This window comes from Amblyomma maculatum, chromosome 1 (genome assembly GCF_055883805.1).
Source record: "Amblyomma maculatum isolate TAMU_Amacu chromosome 1, ASM5588380v1, whole genome shotgun sequence".
Classification (NCBI taxonomy): domain Eukaryota; kingdom Metazoa; phylum Arthropoda; class Arachnida; order Ixodida; family Ixodidae; genus Amblyomma; species Amblyomma maculatum.
Window position 1 is genome coordinate 7,823,388 of NC_139344.1, and position 23,376 is coordinate 7,846,763.

General features: G+C 46.5%; 1 protein-coding gene across 4 annotated transcripts in view; it reads left to right on the plus strand.

The window, feature by feature from the left end:
- Positions 1-20,189, plus strand: part of JMJD5 (Jumonji domain containing 5) — a 45,650-nt gene extending 25,461 nt beyond the window's left edge. For 3 of the 4 annotated variants that reach the window (XM_084587697.1, XM_084587696.1, XM_084587694.1), the window contains exons 8-10: positions 2,023-2,169; positions 3,504-3,596; positions 19,949-20,189. In XM_084587697.1, the coding sequence (XP_084443823.1) occupies positions 2,023-2,169; positions 3,504-3,596; positions 19,949-20,113 (405 nt within the window). In that variant the 3' untranslated portion in view covers positions 20,114-20,189. Of the gene's footprint in view, positions 1-2,022; positions 2,170-3,503; positions 3,597-19,669; positions 19,859-19,948 lie in introns of those variants that run through there. The other variant, XM_084587693.1, reaches the window with a different exon arrangement.
- Positions 20,190-23,376: the final 3,187 nt, after the last annotated feature.

Sequence of the window (23,376 nt, forward strand, 5' to 3'; positions counted from 1 at the left end):
CAGCAAGGCACTGTTCAGTAGCTTTTTTTTTAGCCGCACCATTTATTTCGAGGCTTTCTTTTTAGCTTTTTTTTTTTGTGCACTGGGAGAGCAAAAAGGAGCATTGTTTCCAACAGGGCTTCTTATCTACACTGGATGTGGAGTATGAGATAAGTGGATATTTGTTAGAGATTTATGCCTGGTGCTCACATACCACCATGGTGAAACGATATATTTTTGATCTTTCCTTGCTTCCTTTAGGGCTGGTAGAAACAGAAATATTAGGCTTTTAAAGTAGCTAAACCGAATAGGACGTGCGGAAGCTTTTACACACAGATGGGAGTTGATGGAGACTATGATGCGCAATGCACTATGCGAGAGTGCATTTTAGTCTGCACACAGAGCTGCAGTGATAGCTATGAATTTGATGTTTTGTGTTGCTTTCCTCTAGAAATTCCTGAAATTCCTGCGTTCGAATCCGCCCCTCTCCGACATATTTTGTGTGTGTTGTGTTTGAGACATATATACATGTGTTTGAGCTCAACTTATGCAAGTCATTTGTAGGGTTTGACCGTACACTAAAACTATCCGAAGTTTAACCCGGTTTGACCAATACCTTAGGAAAGCTGTGTTTCAATTACCCACGCCGGTACGCGTGGACTGTGATGTCACGGTCTGACGGGCTAATCAGGAGTCAGGCACCACGATGATTGGCAAGATTCTTGCTCAGCTCTGGTGTCCGTACGAGTACTTTTGTGCTAAAAGTTGCATAAACAGCACCTCAGCTCTTAAGCGCTTGCCCGTTCGGCAGTTGAGCTGCATTGCTGTTGGTGCCGTCACTCGCGTAACAGAACGAAAGAGAGTTGCAAAAGTGGTCGGAATTACTCTGGAGCCCTCCACTACGGCACCTCTTTCTCTCTCTCTCTCTCTCCACTTTCACTCCTACCTTCCTCCCTTCCCTTACGGTGCAGTTCAGGTATTCACGGAACAAGTGTGACAAATACTGCGCCTTTCCTTTCCTGCGAACCAACCAATCAACCAAAGAGAGTTTCTGGCTCCCCACTGCTGCGCTATGCCTTCGCATTCTCTTTCAATTTTGTGAAAAAATTTGAAGACGCTTAAGACTGGGCGAGGGTATTAAGGCAAAGCTGCTGTAATGCGATAGTTTGCACAACAGATTGTCCGCGCAGGTCACGCCACTCACAGTGTTGACTCCAAGAAAAAGGAGAAGAATGAGCGATGCAGCCAATGGAAATGCTTCTTCTGTCATTGCTGCTAACTGAGTTAGGCTCAAATTTCGCGTTAGTGTGTATCATAATCGTTCTTAGAAATTTGTCAAGGTGATCCGAGACTTTCATATTGACATTTTTTCTCGAAGCCTGTGATACAACTCTCTGCCTCACTGAGTTTGTTTTACTTGCCCGTGACACTCTCTTTACCAAAAACTTGGTTATATTTAGTTGGGACACCTAGTGCCACATGTGACATGATGCTCATGCATTCTTGTCCTTTTTATGCTGAGCGTACGTGGTCGTCAATATAATGCATTCCTTTTGCTTTACCGGCATGCTTTTGTCACTGTCAGTGTTGCTTTGTAAAGAGGAAGTGAGGATTTACCAGGCTGTTTATGCAGCTTTCCTTTGATATTGTCTTGGCCACATCGAATGAAACCTTCAAACTTTCTCATCATTCTTCTGCTGATGTATGCAACAAGATGGACATCATACAAAGGAAAATATGACTGTTAACACTCTATGCGGCAGGCTCAGCTCCGCAATTTTTTGCAGAATTACAAATTACTAGGGGCTGTGCTTATTAGGATTGAGTATCGCTGTGCGACATTGTCTATTCTTCCTTTAGCAGCTCCTTGTGTTCCTGCGTCGCGTGCTGTAGTGGTTTGTAAGAAATATATAGCCATGTTTCTGTGTTTCTGTAAATACTAAGGTCACACTCATTAGCCTGTGCACTGTAGCCATTTTTGATTATACGGCCCTTGTTTTTTTTTTTTTTTTTTTTTCTTTTTTTTTTTTTTTTTTTTTTCAGATACCAGAGTTACGAGATGACATATGCATACCAACATATTGTTGTCTTGCGGAAAAAGATGAGGAGCCCGACATCAACCTTTGGTTTGGGCCTGAGGGCACTGTCTCTCCATTGCACCATGACCCAAAAAACAATCTTCTAGCCCAGGTTAGAACACTCTTTTGGGTTGTCGGACACCAGATTGTTTTCAGGCATGCACTAGGGCATTAAAAAGTGCATTTTAGGTGAAAAAGAATGTAAATAACGTGGCTTTTGTGCCCGGGCAGAAAAAGCATTCAAAGATTTGCTGTGCAGAAGTAGTGATTAGTTGCAGGCATGATGCCGGCCACAAGTCTGCTTTTCATAAGACTTTTATGTAGCCATGTGCCAGATAAAATGCACTTTTGTGTAGCCATGTGCCAGATAAAATGCACTTTTGCATTTGCATTAACTTTGCTGAGGGTGCACTTTCTGACCAGCTCATCTACTGCCCCTGATGTGTTAAGTATAGCACTCCACTGAGGCTTACTTAAAAGCCTGAGCCTAGCTCATGGGCCCAACCCGGGTTTTTAGTTCATAAGCAGCCCAGATGGAATGGCTTATTGTTTTGACTAATGCACAGCCTATTCTACCATTGGGCTGAACCCTAATCTCAAGGCAGTGGTGCAAGGGAATATTTTTGGGAGTGAGGGGGGAGATGCCACATGTTTGGGCATAAAGACTGTTAGGTAGGAGGAGTTGCCTATATGTCAGGGGTGACGTGAACCAAATTAGCTTCTCCTTCCTTTGCCCCTGCCTGAAATTGGCGTCCTATTGTGTCGCTCTTATCACTGAAGTGTGCACAGCTTCCTTCTGATCTAATGGTGCTTGCAACAGCCGAGATAGACACTGAGTAGACAGTGGCTCTGTGATGAAGCGCACGACTGTTGAATCCGAGTATTGGTGTTCAGACTCGGCTGCGGTGGCTGCTTTTTAATGAAAAGCAAAGGGCGCCTGTGTGCTGTACAGTACATGTTAAAGATCCCCAGATTGTCTAAATTAATCCGGAGCCCTTTGCTGTGGTATCCCTCATAGCCTGAGTAGTTTTGGGATGTTAAACCTCATATACTGTACCATACTTTACTTAGTACACTTTTTCACAGTGCAGCTGTTTTGAAATGAGGGCTTCAGCTTGATAAGAAATAAAACTTGAATATGTTTATGGTGATTGTGAACATTTTATTTTTTTAATGAGCAGTTGCAATAAGTTTCAAATTGTATCAAGCAGGGCAAACAAATGCTGCAGAGCAGAGTAGATTTTTTTTTCTTTTTTTAGCATATTGATATATTCACTATGAAGCAGGGCATTGTGTTGTGGTCACAAACATTTTTTGGTTCTGCAAATAGTCCTGAATGCTGTGTTATATTATTTATTGCCTAGCTTCAGCTCATGGTATGACGGATCACTGAAGAGCAGTGTAGGGAGTACCACATGTTTTACAGAGCATTTTTCTTTGGTGCAGGTGTTTGGAGAGAAGTACATTCGACTTTATGGAAAAGCACAGACTCCTTTCCTGTATCCTTACGAAGAGCTGCTGCTTGAGAATACAAGTCAGGCAAGTGATATGACAATGCATATCTCTATGCAGTAGCACCTCGTTAATTTTGATTCGAAACCCATCGAACCCTGTGAAGTATTTCTTAAGTGGGTGTTCAAATTGTCTGAAGGTAAATAAAAAGGAAAATGGCAAGTGCAAGACGTTCAGTCCTTTGTAGGGCGTTAGAGTCGTAACCATTACAGTCAACAGGATTGCATCTGGCATTTAATGATTAACGCCATCTGCGGTGGAGAGCCATTTGGGCTCGTCATGGTGGTTGCCGTGTCATTGTTGGTCACCAAAGTTTTAGTCACACCAGTTTCAATGTCCACAAAACAGGGGTGCGCATCTCTCTTGATGTAACTCGGTTGCACCGGAGAGGCTCTCCATCATTTGCTGGCGCTCTTGTACTTTGTCATTTTTGGCACGCGCATGCTCACAATAGCTTCCGCTAGGAGCGGGTGTGATCGAAAATGAGCAACAAGAATGGAGGATGTGTGATCCATTCAGGGAGTCAAGCTGGTACGGTGGATTTTGTATAGTGAGTTTGGGCGATGCATGGCATTCTCGATTAACTGTACTCTCAGCACCAGGCACTCCGAGAGCTCCAGACATCACGAACTACTTTGGTGATCAGGTTTGGCCAGCATGTCAATGTGCTGCATTCTAAATTGTTGTCACCGTAGCCTTTGCGACGGTGTATGAAGCATTTTAGAATTGGTTTGTAAGTGCCACTATAAGCAACTCAATGCTGCTTTAGGTCTAACTTGGCCGTTCCAACATAGCCCTCCAGATCTTCGAAATAACCAAGCCGTACCAGTGCTAGCTGCTGGCTCAATTTGCCCATAAAATTTAAGTTAGAAATTGGGAGACATCAGAGTCTAGGGCTTCTAATTAACTTAAATTGGATTACTGCAATTTTGCTGTGTTCAGCTTCTAAAGGCTCAATATGTCTTCCACTAGACAGACATAGTTGTCCATGTTTGAAGTGGTAGTGTTTGTTTTCAAATAGTGGAAAGGCCGTGTTCCCATCTCGTGCAAGTTATGGCGTCGTGGAGAAATATGGTGTGATAGAGAAGCAAATTCAACTTCTGTTTGACAGTGGTGCAGAGGGTTATTCTGTGGTGATGATGCTTCTTTTGATGACAAGGACAGTGATAACGAAGAGAATTGTTGTTCAGTGAATTATATAAGTGTTCTCTTTGCACATCACATGCTTATATGTTCCAAGGCAGTAGTGTTTTGACTGAGTTGGTAACTGTGAACAAAATAAAGCCAGCTTGCGATGCTGCATTCGCGATGCTGTGCCTTGTTCTGACGTCATTGCCAATCCTTCGTCATTATGACCCTACTGCCTCTACACAACTCCACACTGTTGCCAGTGGTGTTGGCCTCGGTGCCGTCCTCGCCCAGCGCAAGCCTGGCTACTCTGAATACGCCATCGCCTATGCAAGCCGTGCTCTTACTAAAGTGGATTCCAATTAATCTGTTACCGAAAAGGAGTGCTTAGCTATCGTGCGGGCTATCACGAAGTTCTGCCCTTACTTATACGGCCACTCCTTCGAGGTAGTTGTGGATCATCATGCTCTCTGCTGGCTCATGTCTCTCAAGGATCCATCAGTCCGTCTCAGCTGCTGTGCTCTCAGGCTTCAGGAATATGTCTTGGAAATCAAACTAGTGCACTTTAAAACAAAGACACAGGGAGAGAACGACAACACAGCGCTGACTCCAACTGGTTTTTATTAGAGAGTGACACAATATATATATGTACGAAAAGTGGGCGTGAAAGAATTGATAACTGCTGAGTTTGCACGTGGCGTAAAACACCGAACGCAAAGTTAAAAGACGCACGATAACAATATAGGTCAAAGTAAGGCAGAACGGCAGGGCTATAAAAAATAAAGAAGCAAAAAACGGGGAGGCATGTAGGTAAAAACAGTAAAGAAGGCACGATCCGAAGATACATAAACTAAAATCGAAAAAAGGCCAAAAGGGGCATTAAGAGCGATAAAAAACCAATAGGGGCATTAAGAGCGATAAAAAACACAAAAGGGGCATCAAGAGCGATAAAAGAGTCAAAAGGACAATTAAGAGCATTACAAGACAAAAAGGGCATTAATTGTCTTAATTGTCCTTTTGACTCTTTTATCGCTCTTGATGCCCCTTTTGTGTTTTTTATCGCTCTTAATGCCCCTATTGGTTTTTTATCGCTCTTAATGCCCCTTTTGGCCTTTTTTCGATTTTAGTTTATGTATCTTCGGATCGTGCCTTCTTTACTGTTTTTACCTACATGCCTCCCCATTTTTCGCTTCTTTATTTTTTATAGCCCTGCCGTTCTGCCTTGCTTTGACCTATATTGTTATCGTGCGTCTTTTAACTTTGCGTTCGGTGTTTTACGCCACGTGCAAACTCAGCAGTTATCAATTCTTTCACGCCCACTTTTCGTACATATATATATTGTGTCACTCTCTAATAAAAACCAGTTGAAGTCAGCGCTGTGTTGTCGTTCTCTCCCTGTGTCTTTGTTTTGAAGTGCGCTAGTTTGATTTCCAAGATGAATTACCAACTAGCTCGTTCTTCCACCCTTTCAGGAATATGGCATCCGTGTAGTCTACTGCTCTGACCATAGGCACTCTGACGCTGATGCTCTTTCTCGGTCACCAGTGTGCTCGCTTGCATCGTCATCCCCGCTTTAAGCCTTCTTGACAGCCCTCGCCATTGAGGATATGCCTTTTGAGCAACGACGGAATTCTTGGGTTTCTTCTCTGCTGGATATTCTCGGCACCACTTCCGCGGCTATGCATCCTCGGGCACTCCACCGACAAGCCTCCCATTTCACTATTCGAGATGGACTTCTCTACCGAAGGAACTACAACTCAGACGGCAGAAAATGGCTCCTTGTTATTATGTGCCACCCACGCTCCGATGTTTGTGCCCATCATCATACTGACCCGCAAAGCGCTCATGCCGGTGTCCTGAAAACCTATGATCGCATTCGTAAGAGGTATTACTAGTGGGGATTGTACAAGTTCATACGTCGCTACATTCGCTCTTGTACTACCTATTACGGAAGACTTCTTGCCACTCCTCTGGCCCTTTACAGTCTTTACCGTGTCCAGCTCGCCCGTTTGATCGTGTGGGAATAGACCTTTATGGTTCGCTACCATGCACTGCCGATGGTAATCGATGGGTCATCGTCGTCGTCGATCACCTGACCCGTTACACAGAGACCGCAGCACTTCCACTGGCAACAGCCCGAGGGGTAGCCCATTTTCTTCTGCATCACTTCGTTGTTCGACATGGTGCCCCTCGCGAGCTACTGAGTGATAGAGGTTGTGCTTTTCTGTCCGAGGTAGTCCAAGAGCTCCTGCCTTTTTGCAAATCCATACATCATGCTACAACCGCGTACCACCTGCAAACGAACAGTCTCACAGAGCAGTTCAACTGTACGTTTGGGGACATGCTCACGATGTACAGTCGAGCCCACTTATAACGGCCCCACTTAAGACGAACTTTCGCTTATAACGAACGAGACCGGAGCGACCGCCAAAATATACATTACTTCAATGGCACAAGATCGCACATATAACGAACGTCCATGAGCGCTGCCGATTGTAACTGGTTACAGCGAACGGACAGCGTAAACCCGGCACCCTGATACGAGATAACGATGGGCTCCCATCCCTTTTGGTCTGTTTTCGCAATCCTCCTCGCAAGCGAGCTACCCTTTGCTCGCCGACGCGCGTTGCCTACGAGTGTCGGCGCGTGGTGTGGCCTCCAAGGCCACGCTGCCGCCCCTCCTCGCAACTCCGCTCCCCTCTCCTCTTGCCATTCCCTCGTCTTCGCCTGTCTCCACGGCGCCGGCCGCCGGCATAGCCTTCGAAGTTTCGTCGTTTCGTTTCCTGGCTGTTCCATTGAGCGGCCGTGCCAGGGGCGTGGGGCGCCAGGAGGCAGGCCTCTCCATACGCTAGCGGTTGTACTGTTTGCACGGGTGGACTGAATGCGCAGCACGCGCCGCTGCATTCAGTACGGCGGTGACGGTTCGTGGCCTCCGAGATTTGCGGAGGTAATCTCGGAGGCCATGGGCGGTTGAAAGCAACTACGATAGGAGCCAACAGGTGGCAGCACTGACGCTCAGGGATGCCTCTCATTGGTCTCCCCGCTGCATACCATGCCCCGCTGTGTGTCCGTTCTGTTCCGTTCCATTCCTTAGGCACTTCCTCGCTTGCCTCGCGTGATTGTCGCACGTGCTCCGTCAGTTGCGGCGCTTTGTTGTCATTTTCGTGTGTGTGGTGTGAGCGCTTCGTCTGTAGGGCCTGAGTCGTATAATTCGGGATGGCGGACGGGAATTGCCTGCCTCCAGCGGTCACGAAACGAAAAGCGCTGGACATGGCAACGAAGCGAGCAATTGTGAAGGAACTGTCTCAAGGTGCCAAAAATTGCGAGCTGGTGAAGAAGTACAACGTGTCGAAATCAACCATCTCGACAATTCTGAAGAATAAGGAAAAGATCGCCAGCTCCAACGCCAACACAGCGGACAGAAAGCGCCTGCGGAAGGCCACCTATGCGGACATAGAGGATGCGCTGCTGAAGTGGTTCGTCGACGCACGGGCTCGCAACATTCCGATAAGTGGACCAATGATGCTAGGCAAAGCCAAAGACTTTGCATTCTTACTAGATTTTCCCGACTTCTGCCCAGGCAATGGCTGGCTACATCGGTTCAAAGTGCGGCATGGGATTGTTTTTAAATCGATTGTCGGTGAGGCGCGTTCGGTAAGTGACCAGGACGTTGCCAATTGGCTTGCAACAAACCGAGCCATTATTGCAAGCTACGCGGAGCAGGATGTGTATAACGCAGATGAAACTGCATTATTTTATCAGATGCTTCCAGACAAGACGCACTCCATGAAAGGGGAGTCATGCGCTGGCGGTAAACACAGTAAAGTGCGCGTTACAGTTCTTCTGTGCACTAATATGAATGGCAGCGACTGGCGCATGCCGTTTGTAATCGGAAAATCCAAGAAGCCACGTTGCTTTCGGAACCATGTACCCGTGCGCTACAGGCACAATACTAAGTCCTGGATGACACGGGATTTATTCGCAAAGTGGCTGGGCGAGTTTGACCGCGACATGCAGAGGCAAAGCAGGCGCATGCTGCTGTTGCTCGACAATTGCTCAGCGCACCACGTGCAAACGTCTCTGACGGCAGTGACTGTACTTTTCCTGCCGCCCAATACCACTTCTAAAGTGCAGCCTCTTGATTTGGGCATAATACGCTCCTTTAAGGCATCGTATAGGCGCCGCATTGTGCAGCGCTTGCTCATCGCCGTTGACCGTCCGGCCGCCAACTTGCCGCTTCGAGTTTCATTGTATTGAGCCCTTGAGATGGTGAAGGCGGCCTGGGCGGAGGTGACGACCGCTTGCGTGCGAAACTGTTTCCACAAGGCTGGCTTCGTCGACGCAGTACCGGACGTCGGGCCTGATGCCTCCGATGATGATGATTCCGGCGGCGATTTGTGGCAGCGCTTCGTCGACTCCGACATGGGAGGCCCTGGCATTGGTTGGCAGGATTTCATTTCTGCGGATGAAGACGCAGATATTGCGGAACCGTGCACGGACGAAGGCATCGTTTCTGAAGTGCGGGCCGAGAGCGACGCGGAAGAATCAGATGAAGATGAAACGTCTGAGCCAGCACCCGTAAGCACATCTGTAGCAATGGGCTATATAGAGGGCCTCAGACAACTTGTCTATGCCAAGGGACTCGGCGAAGAGCACGCTAGTGCTTTAAATAAACTGGAGACCGCCCTCATCGCATCTGCACTGCAGAAACAGACAAGCATCACAGACTTTTTTGCTAAGAAATAAATTTCGTGTTTTGACTGCCAACTTTTTTTTTTTTCTCTTTTTTAGCTTGTGGTCCAGTTACTACGAACTTCGGGATATAACGAACGGACGCCGCATGACGCCCAGGTTCGTTATAAGCGGGCTCGACTGTATGCTACATCTGCCTCTGGGAGCTCCTAATGGGACCAGGTGCCGCCATTTGTAACATTCTCGTACAAGACTGCCACCCAAGCAACAACTGGCTGTTCGCCCTTCTTCCTCTTATACGGCCGTGGACTATCTTGTACCCTCGACACGATTTTGCCATACCATTCAGATGCCTCTGAGTTTGTCAGATATCGTACAGAAGGCCGAGGAATGCCGTGAGCTAGCTCGCACGTTTACCTCCAACACTCTAGGCTTTCGCAAAGATCAGCATGATAGCGACACGCCTGCTCCGACGTTCCTCGCCGATAGCTATGTTTGGCTATGCATTCCTGCCACCAGCAAAATTGAAACCAAGTACTACCATGGTCCTTACTGCATCATGGAACGCACGTCCCCTGTCAACTGCGTCATCGAGCCAATAACCCCTTCTTCCAACCACCACCGTCGCGGCCGCGAGGTTGACCATTTTAGCTGCCTCAAGCCGTATTCATCATCATCATCATCATCATCAGCCTGATTATACCCACTGCAGGGCGAAGGCCTCTCCCATATTTCTCCATTTAACCCGGTTCTGTGCTAGCTGCATCCACTTGACCCCTGCGAACTTCTTAATCTCATCCGCCCACCTAACTTTCTGCCGCCCCCTGCTACGCTTTCCTTCCCTTGGAATCCAGTTTGTTACCCTCAGCGACCATCGGTTATCCTCTCTTCGCACTACATGTCCTGCCCATGTCCATTTCTTCTTCTTAATTTCAACTAGAATGTCGGTAACTTGAGTTATTTCTCTGACCCACTCTGCACGCTTTCTATCTCTTAATGTTACCCCTACCATTTTTCGTTCCATAGCCCTCTGGGTGGTCCTCAACTTAAGTAGAACTCTCTTGGTTAGCCTCCACGTTTCAGCCCCATAGGTGAGTACAGGCAAGATGCAACTGTTGTATACTTTCCTCTTGAGCGATACCGGTAAGCTGCTAGTCATAATCTGTGAGTGCTTGCCAAATGCGCTCCATCCCAATCTTATTCTTCTTGTTATTTCCTTTTTATGGTCCGGATCTGCGGTTACTACCTGTCCTAAGTAGACATATTCTCCTACTACTTCCAGTATTTCGCTACCTAATGTAAACTGCTGTTCCTTCCCGAGGCTGTTGAACATTACCTTAGTCTTCTGCATATTGATTTTCAAGCCTACCTTTCTACTTTTTCTGTCTAGGTCATCAATCATTATTTGCAGTTCATCCCCCGAGTTGCTTACAATCCGTATTACAATTCTCTTAATGTCTCTTCCCTGTGAATCACCAGGATGGCGACTTCTTCACACGGGGGGCATTGTAAGAAAGACAAAGAACACACAGCACCGTGGCATCGCTATTGCCACGGCTTGTTTCCGGCGTTCCTCTCGCACTGAAGCCACTGAAGCTGTGCCCTGCAGCTGGTAATTCTACCCTGCTGTGTCCGAAGTACTGGCATCATTAGATGTCGGACCAAGTCACTAAATCCTCTTTTCACAACTTTATTTTTCTGCAGCTTTTTTTTTTAGTGCGTAGCACTACTAGCCACAATCACGGGTTTCGCCGGTGTCTGTCCGAAGCCGTGGGTCCACTGCCGCGGGGGGGATTCCGAAGGGGTGGCCAAGTTTATCAAGTTTATTTATGACGGTCGCGCAGGCAGTCGCACGTCGGAAGTGATGTAGGAACACATGGAAACGGCCGACGCCAGCGGTTCGGTCCGTTCCGATTCTCAGAAAAGTCGCGCTTCGACCGTGCCGCGAAGGAGGCAAGCCAGAGCAGTTAAAAAGTACAGCGTAAGCGCAGTGGATGTGGGTTCGGTGCTAACTGCTGTCTCTCGGTTTGAGGGGAAAGGGCGCGGAGGCCATAAATTGTGGTGAAACACGGGCTGGGGAGAATGCGCGGCCGAGGGAGCTGCTGTCGGTGTCTTCTTGGGAAGACGCCTGGACATACGTCTCTTTGAAACTGCCGCCCGCACGCAACCGACCAAGGGCAGCGATCGGAATGTTTGGGCCTTAGGTTTGTGTGTTGTTTGTTTTGGAAGCGCAACCGTCGGCGCTGTTTGTCTTTCTGACTGCTGGCCACCTCTTGCGTGAGCTGAGGGAAGATATTGGAGAGAGTGTAAATCGAAGATGTGTGTGGTAATGCATGAAAGGTATAACGGTGATAAGCGGTACTACGCACCTACTTCGTATTTGATTAATTATTCAAATCTGTCATATTTTTTTATTTTAGTGAAATTTATGGCAGTCTTATACAGTGCAGCACACAGACAACGGCGGAGAAATTACGGTGCAGCAGCCAAGGGGTTAAACGAGATACAAGAGTGAAAAGTAGGGAAGTGGAAATAAAAGCATAGCACATTTTGACATTATCATACAGGTGGTCACTTACTTTTTACATATGCCACCATATTTACTCACTTAATGGAGAATCTGACCTTCAGGGCTGGTGTTCAGTGTATTCGCATTGTCTTGCTGTGATTTTTTAATGCCTCGATTTGCCTCGGGCACAAATATTGGCACACCCGATCTCATCCGCGACATTGCTGCCACTGGAATGAAGGCTTCACATGTTTGCTTTAGATATTTTAGTACAGGCATCCATGAAGGCATCCATCTATGCCTCTGCTGCCACAGGATTCTGATTAGCTGTGAACTTCGTTGGTGTGCGGATGATTCATTGTGACATCTCCAACCGTTGCTCCATAGCTTCGTCACTGATTTGGGCTTTTTTTTTTTCCTTACGCTATCTGTCACATTCTTGAAGTTTGCTTGGCTTGGCTTGCCTTCTGACTTGGGGCTGTCTTGTTTTTAGTTTTGCTACACATTCCTCCTGAAAAGGACTCAGGTCATTTCCCTTCATTTGTGTTATTTCCAGGGCTACAAGAGTTGAATTGGTCACTTTGAGTTGATCCTCCAGGTAGTTTCAGCAGGCATGGCCTCACCTTTCCATCTCTTTCTGGAAATAGTTTCTCAATTCTTGCAATCTCTCATTGCTGCTGTGGCTGCAGACTTTTGTCACAAAGGAGAATCAAGTTCCCTTCCTTGAGTGTTTTACCTTGATGTTTATTTTGCTTTTGTACATTTCGCAGTTCCTTAAGGTATTCTCTAGTCCACCTATGCCAGAATGCTTCTGTAGTCTGAGTCTGGCATTGAGTTCATAGCCTGTGAAGCGATACGTTGACCTGGTCTGTTTCAATTTTCCCTGCCCTAGGCAGCGACTTTAGGCTTCTTCTTGCCAAGAAGAAGGAAGGGCAAGGAGGTTCCGGTTCTCTAGGTTCATCGTAGACGTGAGTTAAAGGTCGGGAATGTAAGACGGCTTCAGCTTCTTCTAGTATTGTGGCTAGCTCGACAGAAACTTGGATCTGATCACTTTCTCGAGTGCAAGTTTGGCTGTTTCGACGAGTTGCTCATAAAGCAACCAGCTGTGAAATATCATTCGATTCATCTCTTTGTGATGTAGTCAAGAACCTCGGTTTTTCTGATAGAGTTTCATAGGTATAGAAGATCTCGGTTGGCCTACTTGAAAGAAAGTGTGCTATTGTCACATATGAAATCTCAGTGGGCCATTAGAAATGACTCTGTGGATGTGTATTTTACGAGTTCTAAGTGCACCACTCTTGTTACAACACAGGTGAATAGTGTGATGTAAGGCTTGTAAAGGAAGCTTTCTCCTTTCACCAGAAGTGATCCTGTGATGTCAACTCCTGTGGCCTCAAAGGGTTGAGCCTCAGTCATTCGTTCACTTGGAAGCGGTGCTGTTGCTTCAGTGGCTGTATGCGCATTGTAGTGTTAACAGGTTGTGCACCCTTTGATGATTCTTTTTACTAGTTGATGGGGCTTGCACAACATGGTGTTTTTCTCTCAACTGTATGAGAGTATCTCTTGCTTCAGCGGTAGCACTTGTCGGTGTGCTTGACGCACGAGTAGTTCTGCCAGTCGATATTGGCTTGACAGTCCAATTGGTTGGCTTTCGTTGTATGGTTTGCCGCTGTCTTGAAGTCTGCCGCTTATGCGTATGATACTGTCATTGTCAATAAGCACTAGAATGTCTCTCTGTGGTCGACTCTCCAGGAAAGCGTTCTTTTTCAGCATGCTCAACATCTCTCTTCAGGCCCGCTTGCTGAGCTTGCCGTGTTCAGTATTTTTCGGCTTCATTGAGTTCAGCTGTCGTCGGCGGACCTTTGTCACTACTCAGATGCTGCAGCTTGATGTATTGCAGTACCTATGCAGTCGTGTTGCGTTGTTGTATTGATCTGTCCAGTAGCATAGGAACTTCAGCAAAACTTTTTGTTTGAAGGGCTTCCAATGTTAATCTTTCTTCCTCCATTGTTGAATGTTGCTTGGAAGAAATCTGTGGCCATGACTTTTCCGCTACTTTTACCTAGTAAGTTCCTTCACACCAGGTGGAACTCTCCACATTATTAGCTTCCCAGCTGTAACTCCTCCCATCATGAGAACCGCCGGGCTTTCTGATCTAGGAAAATGCTTCCATGCTGATGTGTCAGTAAGGTGCTGAATTTCCATTACGCGATTTCACAAGTTGTTTTCATTGTGAGGGTTGTCGCTCAATCCAACACAATGCTATCGTCGAATCCGTCCAGCTCTTTCAGGCTCTTCAGAATGTATTGGTTCAGTCTTGCTGCCAAGAGACATGCCACCAGTTCCAGTTTCGGAAAAGTCAGTTGTTTAATCGGGGCGACCCTTGACTTGCTAATTAGAATGCTCGAAGTTGTAATCCCATTTGCAACTGCTACGCAGATGTAGGCCACAGCTGCATATGCGACCGAGCTGGCGTCGGCAAACGCATGTAGGACAGTTTTAATGTCGGGCTTGACAGTGCCGGATTTTGTAGCAGCGTAACACTCAAACACTTTTCAATCCGTTTAGTTCCTTACACCAGTGCACCCAATTCGTATCCATATCCCATTCCACATTTCTCTGCCACAGCTCAGTGCAACTAGCCATCTGTGTGGGCTATAAAGTCTCGCTCTAGTCTTGAGCACAGACCTTTAATGCTTGTTTCAGGCTCGAATGGACTACTGGCTAGTCTCGCTCTAGTCTTGAGCACAGACCTTTAATGCTTGTTTCAGGCTCGGATGGACTACTGGCTAGTGGGTTGAATGTGAGTGTATTTGTGCTTGGGTTCCATGTCAATCCCAGCGGTTTAAGAACTCCAGGGTGGTATTTGAGGTGTCTTGGTTCACAATCATCTGCCGCAAACTGCTCGTTCAATATCTAGTTGTTAGGTGCCCATTTGCTCAGTGTCATAGAAGGCGCGCTGAATATGCTCTTTGCATCTTCGTATATCCTCAGCTCCTCTTCCTCATTTTTTGCACCCATTAAGTGTCCATCCACATACGTAGAGCGCACCAGTGGTGAAGTAGTATCTCCTTCCATATTCTCCAAATGATGCTGCAGGGTTACTGTCAACAAGAAAGGACCTACAGTGGTTCCGAATGGCACTCGCTTCATTCTCCAAGTCTGTACTTCGCCTGTTGGTCCATTTGTGTCCAGTTTTGCGTTGTACCACAGAGAGCGCAATGCATCTGTCTTTCTCTCTGATCTCTATTCGCAAAAATGCCTTTTCAATATTGGCTACCAAAGCTATTCTGTGGCTTCTGAAATTTAGTAGCAGTGTTGCAAGGTCAGTTGTCAAATTCAGACTGCTTTCGAGGTTTTGATTGTACTGTACTGTGCGATGTCAGTGCACATCGCACAGTGCTCAGGTGGTCAAAATTTCTGAAGCCCACCATTACGACACACCTTATAGCCTGAGTTGGTTTGGAACATTAAACCCTGTAAACCATACCAAACTAAACCATCTGGCATCCACAATCACATTACCATGCCATGAGCATAGTCGATTCCTCACACTAACTTCATCATCATGGCAGGGCGTTTGGTTGCAGCATGTCCTGAAATAATTGAATGATGTGGCATTGTGCACAGAAGCAGTGAAAGCAGTTAGGATAAAGCCACTAGCAGTGACATGGTGCATCAGATGCATTGTGGGATGGCCATGGATGCAGCTGATGGAAAGTGTTATACTCTGAATGTTGCTGCACGAATGTGGGAGGCTACAGCCACAAGCATGTGACAGGTCAACAGACGACGAATGCTCTTTTAACACTGTCTCCAGGTGCGTGCACGAGGCCCTCAGGGTCGCACCAGTGCGTTTCTCGTGCTGTAAAGCATTCGTATTAACCCTCCCAAAACAGAAAAACAATCAGCACACATTCATGCGTGGCAGCAGGACTCAAAAAATAAATGCAACAACCAAAAAACGCAAGGTTGACCAGCTAGCCCTGATTACCTGCATTACCACGAGTGTAATTGTCATTCGGTTTTAAGTTAATTGGCTGATTTTACTAGGTGTTTACTACGAGTTGCTGCAGTAGAACATGCTGGTAGTTTGTCTTTTGCTAATGATTCATATCGGCCGTAACTAGAAATGTGAGTCTTTTTACTTACCTGTTATTTACACTTATGAGGGCATCCATAAGGGTAGAAAATTAGGTTATTTATGACAAACCTTTTTACTTGTAGTACTGCATGCTTCTGCCTGAGTGTGCATCTGTGGTGAAAGCTGCCGAAGCCATGATATACGTATTCATATATGACACTTTGCATTAAGAATGCCAGATATCCGATCATAACAGTAAACTCAGTAAAGTTTCATTATAGTGAGCTTTGTGTGATTGTGGTGCTTGGCGGAATAGTGGGCCTAGAGTGCATGTGCAGAATGCTAATGGAAAATTGCATTGGTATGCTCATGCAATTTTTACACACTTAAAGTTAAAGCATGGGGGCAGGATTCAATGCAAGAGACACCTGTTTAGCCTGAATAGATAATCGATAATCATTGAGGTCCAGGTTGGCAGGTTTACCGGGAACTGTTGGTGCTGTTGCTTCATTATGACTGACTTCGAGCACGATCTCCAGATCTTTGCCGGCCTTCGTGGTAAAGATGTCGACGACTGGCTCGACAACTACAACAGGGTCAGTACATATAGCCGCTGGGATGACGCTCACAAACTGCTCAACGTCGTGTTTTACTTGGCCGATGTCGCGAAAACCTGGTTCCTCAATCACGAGGATGACATCGCTGACTGGTCTACATTCACGGACCAGCTAAAGAAAATTTTCGCCACTCCGGCTGGTCGCTTAGAGCAGGCAAAGAAAAGACTCGAAGCTCATCTCCAGTAGCCCAGCGAGTCCTATACATTGTATATCGAGGACGTTCTGGCCCTTTGTCGCCATGTCAACGCTGCTATGCCTGAACCTGAGCATGTTCGCCACTTAATTAAGGCCATCAACACTGCTGCTTTCAATGCCTTCGTGGTTTGAAATTTGTCGTCCGTGTCTGACTTCACATCTACCTGTCAACGTCTGAACCAGCTACAGTCGTGCCGCCTCATGCAAGACCCCAGTGATGGCGGCTCTATCATAGATAGAAATTTGCGGTCCGTAATACGCACCATGATCCGAGAGAAGCTCCACGGCCTCACCAACCCCACTGCTGTATCTCCAACTCTTCCGCCAGCAACCGTGAATTTGCGCAGCATCATCAAAGATGAACTTACGAATTTCAACTGCACTGTGGCACCTGCTCCACCTCTTATTACCTCCCAGCCTCCCTTGCCAACCTATGCCGAGATTACTTCACGCCAACCCGCCGCGCCTTCCCCGACTTGTTCGGCACCCATGTGCGGTCATGTCGCTGCCATGGCACCATATCCTACAGTGCCCCGTCCTGTTCCAGCCTGGCGCCCCTCCCGCCCTGTGTGCTGCTATTGTGGGATACGTGGCCACATTGTCCATGCCAACTTTGTCGGTTCCGATTTCACCATGGAACACTTTTCCGCGACGTTTATCAACCTACGGGTCGACGCTGGGTACCCGTTGTACCTCGCTCCCTTCATTTTAAAATTATGGAGGCTTACCACGCCGACCCCACTGCTGGACATTTAGGCCACATTAAAACTTACGACCGTATCAAGAGCCGCTACTTCTGACCTGGGCTTTCTGCCAGCGTCGCCAAATACATTTCATCATGTCCGTCTTGCCAGCATCGCAAGCGTTCAACATCCCCTCCTGCTGGCCTGTTGCAACCTCTACCTTGCACATCTGTGCCTTTTGACACGGTTGCCATTGACTTGTTTGGTCCTCTCCCTTTGACGTCAGACGGCAACCGTTTTGTTGTCACTGCCATCGATCATCTAACGCGGTACGCTGAAACCGCCCCTCTTCGCTCCGGTGCCGCCTCTGAAGTCACCGATTTTTTCCTGCGTGCGATAGTTTTGCGTCATGGAGCTCCCCGTATTCTCATTAGCGACCGTGGAAAGGCATTTCTTTCTCAAGTTCTTGAGGAAGTACTGCGTGCAGCCAACACCGTTCATAAGACTTCTTCTAGCTACCACCCTCAGACCAACGGACTCATCGAGCGGTTTCATCGCACTTTTTCCGACATGATATCCATATATATCGCTCCTGATTGCCGGAACTGGGACGTTTTACCTTTCGTCACCTATGCCTACAATTCCGCTGTTCAGCGCACTTCTGGTTATAGCCCTTTCTTTTTAGTTTATGGCTGTCAACCATCGACAATATTCGACACTACTTTCTTCTCTGCCCCCTCCTCTACGTCTGAATCTCTGGGCGAAGAGTTTGCCACTCGTATGGCCCAGTGTCGCCAACTTGCCCATTTGAACACTGAATATGCTCAACTAGAACGCAAAGCCTTGTATGGTCAACGCCATCGAACTCCCTTCTTTTACCCCGGTGATGAAGTTCTCCTGTGGACACCAGTCCGCATTCCTGGCCTGTGTGAGAAGTTCCTCCATTGTTACATTGGCCCTTATACAGTACTCCAACAAACGTCTCCGGTGAACTATCGCATTATTCCCGCGCACATCGTTGCAGATCGACGTCGTCGCTCCGAAGAGATCGTCCACGTCTCGCGCATAAAACCTTATGCCCGTCGTCCTTCATCCCTGTAATCAGCGACCAGGGTGGCTGCTCTCTTCTCGAGGGGACTTGTGTGAGTGCAGTGCGTGAACTTTCACCTCTTTCATCTGTGTGGATCCATCATCATCATCATCACTGACTGCTGCTCGGAGCGTCGCGCGCTGTGTGTCAGCTGGTTCTAGAAAAGAACAGACGTTCATGCAAGTGCTACCTTACAGTATTTTATTTATTTGGCTGAAAGTACTGTAGCAGCGTAACCTGCTTCAAGTGGCCGCAGCTTCGAGCTTCCGTCCATATTGGCAGCCAACAGAACTGTGATGCGAGCTTTTCCTTGCTTGCCGCCGTGGCACTTGTCTCCGCGGGTGTCGAGCGTTTGTCGCAGAAGCATTTGCCAGAACAAGCCTGTTTCGTCAGCATTAAATATCTGATTTGACTCATACTTGGCGAGAACCTGAGGCCACTCTTGTTCAATCCACAATCCACTTCTTGATCTCGCCTTCATTGGCATCGTCACTTTCCCCCAAGACTGTCTTCCAGACAATGTTTAAGCAGGCCTTAAAATGCTGCAGTCAACCACTGCTGGTATTGAAGTTCTCTGCACCGAGAATGAACACAAAGTCCTTGGCTTTCTGTTGCAGCATTGGTTCCGATAAAGGAATATTGCGGGCCCTTGCGTCGATAAACCATTTGTGCAGCGTCTTCTCAACGTCTTCAAAGGCAGCTTTGCGCACCTGCCGCATGCCTGAGTGCTGGTTTTGTTCGGCCTTGGCCTTTATGTCACTTGTTTTTCAATAGAGTGCTCAAAGTGCTCCCTGGTATGTCGAAAGCTTCGGCGACACTCGACTCCTTTTGCACCATTCTTAACGCGCTGGATAACTTCCAATTTCCCGGCAAATGTCAGCGACTTCCGCTTCTTTGCGTTTGTAGCCATCACAACAGAACACCAACCACATACGACAGGGCTAAACGAGGCCTAAGCGATCACACAAACCACACATGAACGCACGATAACAAAGTCCTGGCGTAGCACAATCTTCTCACTCCATCTGGCTATCTGTTGTCTTTGTGCCACCTTTTCCTTCACTTGGTGTAATATTCACTTCTGTCTCCAAATAGGCTATAGGTCGATGTTGAGAATCCGGTTTATGCTATGCAGGCTTATTCAGGTTTATGTTATGTTAGGCAGGTTATGTTTGGTTGGGTCCTGCCATTAACTGGAGTTTGTTGTCTGATCCATGCTGCTTGCTTTTCTGGTTTTAACTCTGCTCTTGAATACTGAAAGGTTTTGTTTTGTGAAGAAGTGGGCTGAGAATTGTGGTGAATTATACTGGGCTCCATAGCCAAATTGAGATTAAATTTTGTGCTGTGCTGTGTACTTACTTGGTGCTGGGCTTTCTTGCAGGTCGATGTTGAGAATCCGGATTTTGATAAGTTCCCATTGTTTGAAAAAGCAGAATACACAGAGTGCGTGCTGAAAGCTGGCGAAATGTTATTTATTCCACCAAAATGCTGGCATTTCGTCCGATCACTCTCACCAAGCCTTTCGGTAAGCTTCTGGTGGGAGTAATATGACATATTATTCCGGAGCTCCTTGTGCCTTTGTTGAATGCTGAAATAAAGAAATTTACGCAGCAAATATGTATGCAGCCTCTACCTTTATACAGGTCACCGGCAAGGTGGTTAGGCATTGCTACCTGAGAGATGGGACCGGTGGTAATAGTTGTATAGGGTCTGTACACAGAAAAGAAAGGGCTTCATGATTTGTGTAGTGAGACTGCTGTTTATTATTGTTAGATGTGATCTGTGGCATTTCAGTGCCCATAATGTGGCACATTGCTGTACCCCACATTTTCCAGTAGCTAAACTATTGACATTCCCTCGTTATTGGGAGTGATGGTGAGTGCCACCGTGACTAGTAGATCAAAGTGGCTGCTTTATCTATTTTGCATTCTTCTTTTCTTTTTTCTTTGAATTATGTTCTTTTTAATTTCTTTTTTTTTTCATTACAAGGCTTTTTTTTCATTTTCTAAACTTATATAATACTTTGATAAATGTTCCGGTTCATGCCATTTTTTTTGTTTTTCTTTTACACCATCAGTACTTGTTTTCTTTTTCGTGTTCCTACCACTGAGGTGTTAATTTTGCTTTCACTATCCATGAAACCCAAAGGCTTACAATGTTTTTTTAACACTGAATGTCCAACTTTACATTATACCAGAACATATTTATTGTTTTCTGCACTGCCTCTGCATAGTACAAAAATATTGTCTCCCTGTTCTTATTTTCACAAAATTAGTGTCATAATGTGATGGCATTGCAAACTAGTCCAAGAGGAATCGGCGTGAAACAGTGTCATTTGCTCAGTTTCTTGAGTAGTTTGTCAGCATATACTCGGACATTGATGTCTGCACATTAACGAGACAGAAGAGCCTCTAAGCATCGCCGCATAAGCTTTCTGGTGCCAGAAATACAGAGTGGTTGGGGATACGGTGTTGTGGGACACTTGCAGCATCCTGAGAGTGCAGCCCTTATTAACACTCGGCCTGTATTTCTAAAAGGGTGATTTCCATATATTGTAGTTGGGTACAACTAAAGAAAGCAGCAGGTGCTTCTCAGTGGAGGCTTTTCACCCAATGGAGTCAACCAACTTTCATGACGCTATTGTGAAGCCCCTTTCACATGCCATGCTTGCATTGTCTTTCTAGCAGGTCAAAGGATGCTCGCCCTCTATGTTGTGATAACCTGTCAATAACATTGGCTGCAGTGGGTCCTGTGAGTGGCAAAAGTCACTTCTCTCTCAAGTTATATCCAATAATAGAATTGCCTGTGTAGTTATGTGGCAGTGTTGTTTTGAAAGATGGCTGAGCAGATGTGATTGACTGGCTTATTCCAAGCACCAAAGAGTTTGTGCATGAGTTGTAATTGCAGGTATGATTATTGTGGCATGTGACATGATTTTGTTCAAATGAGATTTTATTACAAGTGTCTCATCACTTTCACTTTGATTACCCCATGCAGTGGTGGAACTGTTGTACCAATTAGGCCAAATGAAAAGTCACGCTTAATGTTGCTACAAAATAGAGTCACTTTTGCTTCATACCTGTGCCGAAAGATAAAACCTCTGGCAAGAGCAAAACTAAAAATAAAGCCAACGCTGCTATACTTATTAAGCTGCACATTCCTTCTGTGGGTGTGGATATAATTGAATTTTTGAATAGTTTGTAGAAATATGCGTTTTGGTTTGAGTTGCACATTATGTTCCCGTCCGAAGTATAAGACAGAAGAAATATCTGAAAATGGCAAGCGGTCTGTTCTCTGGAACTTGCTGTAGAAAATTGTGGCCACTTTATTCAAATGGAGGTCACTAGACATGCGCAATGTTGTCACAAACTGCGGATGCTTTTTTTGTCTGGCCGATCATTATCATCAGCTCGCAGCAAACATGCTTCAAGTTCTTTGGCGGCCTTTTCGAGAGCTTCCGCGGCAGGCTGGCGCTCGTGGATCGCAAAATGTAAGTGCAGCACAGCGCGCCGCTTCATTGCGTCGTGGTGTGCAGCGCTGACGATATTTAACCGTGAATGGAGTGAAAGAGCTAAAGAAAACGTTTACAGGCGCCACTGTTTGCAGCTGGGCTGGTGGAGCTGCATAGGAGAGTTCCCCAGGAATTGTAATTGGGGAGGGAGGAGGGAGCATCAGGGGTAGAGGTGAAGCGACAGTCGTTTAAATTTTTTTTTTTTATATGTCGATGTCTCGCGTAGAACTAGCAACATTTGTGACTCATGAATACATGGAGCGTTTTTGCCGCGTCAAACCGGCGTTTTACGCCCGACGGCGCGCACTCGACGCCCCGCGTCAGAAAAACCGCGCGCCGCCACCGATCTGGCCCTGCCAGATATTTGACGCGCGGGCGGCGCGGCGTCAGCGGCGTCCTCTTGAACTGGAAACTACTGTCGACGCGAGCCAATAGGAGGATAGGAGCGCGGAAAGCTGGTATTTCCGGTTTGAGCGGCCGCTGTCAACATGGCCGCCATGGCTGACGAGGTATGGGGCAGTTTGGTCGCAGAAATGTGATTATCGTAAAAATAAACGCTTAATCAAGCACGGAATGTCGCTTTTTTGTGAGTATACGACCTACTCTCGGATCGTTGTGCGTTTGTTTGCTCCCTGGAGTGAAATTTGTAAAAATAAAGGAAACCGTGCCGCTGGTATCCGAGCAGGTATTCCGAAGTATCTCCGTTCATTCGAGCGAGCCAAATCCTTGCGCACCTATGTACGCTTTCTACATTTAGCACAGTAGCATTCGAATGAACACTTTCGGGATTTTACCACAAGGGACAGCGTCGCTTCTCTCGCGTACCTCGCTCTGCGGTTATTTCCGCTCGCTGCTGCATTTGCTTTCGCATCGAGGAATCCGCGGCGGCGCTCGCGCCACGGCGTCGCGTCGGCGCGGCATTTTTCGACGCGCGAAAATCGTGGAAAAAAACGCCGCATGTATTCCGGCCTTAAAAAGGATTGCTGACAGTTACTCCAGTGTAACAAAAATCATATTTATGAAAAAAAAAAATTAAACTAAAGAATGAGGACTACACAATATGTCGACAAAATACACGGCAGTTCAGGGTGAGGGATTTGGGTTTGTTTTGGTATTTATTAATTGAACGTTTTTGTTGCTACTTGAATATTTATTTATTTGCTTTGTTCATATTTTTAAAAAATTCAGCTCTTGTTTTAATCACATAAAACTCAATGGAATTAAAATCGGCAGCTTTATTTAAACTACGTACAAGGAATTCGGATGGACTGTATTAAAAACTTCTGCGCAGCATGGTC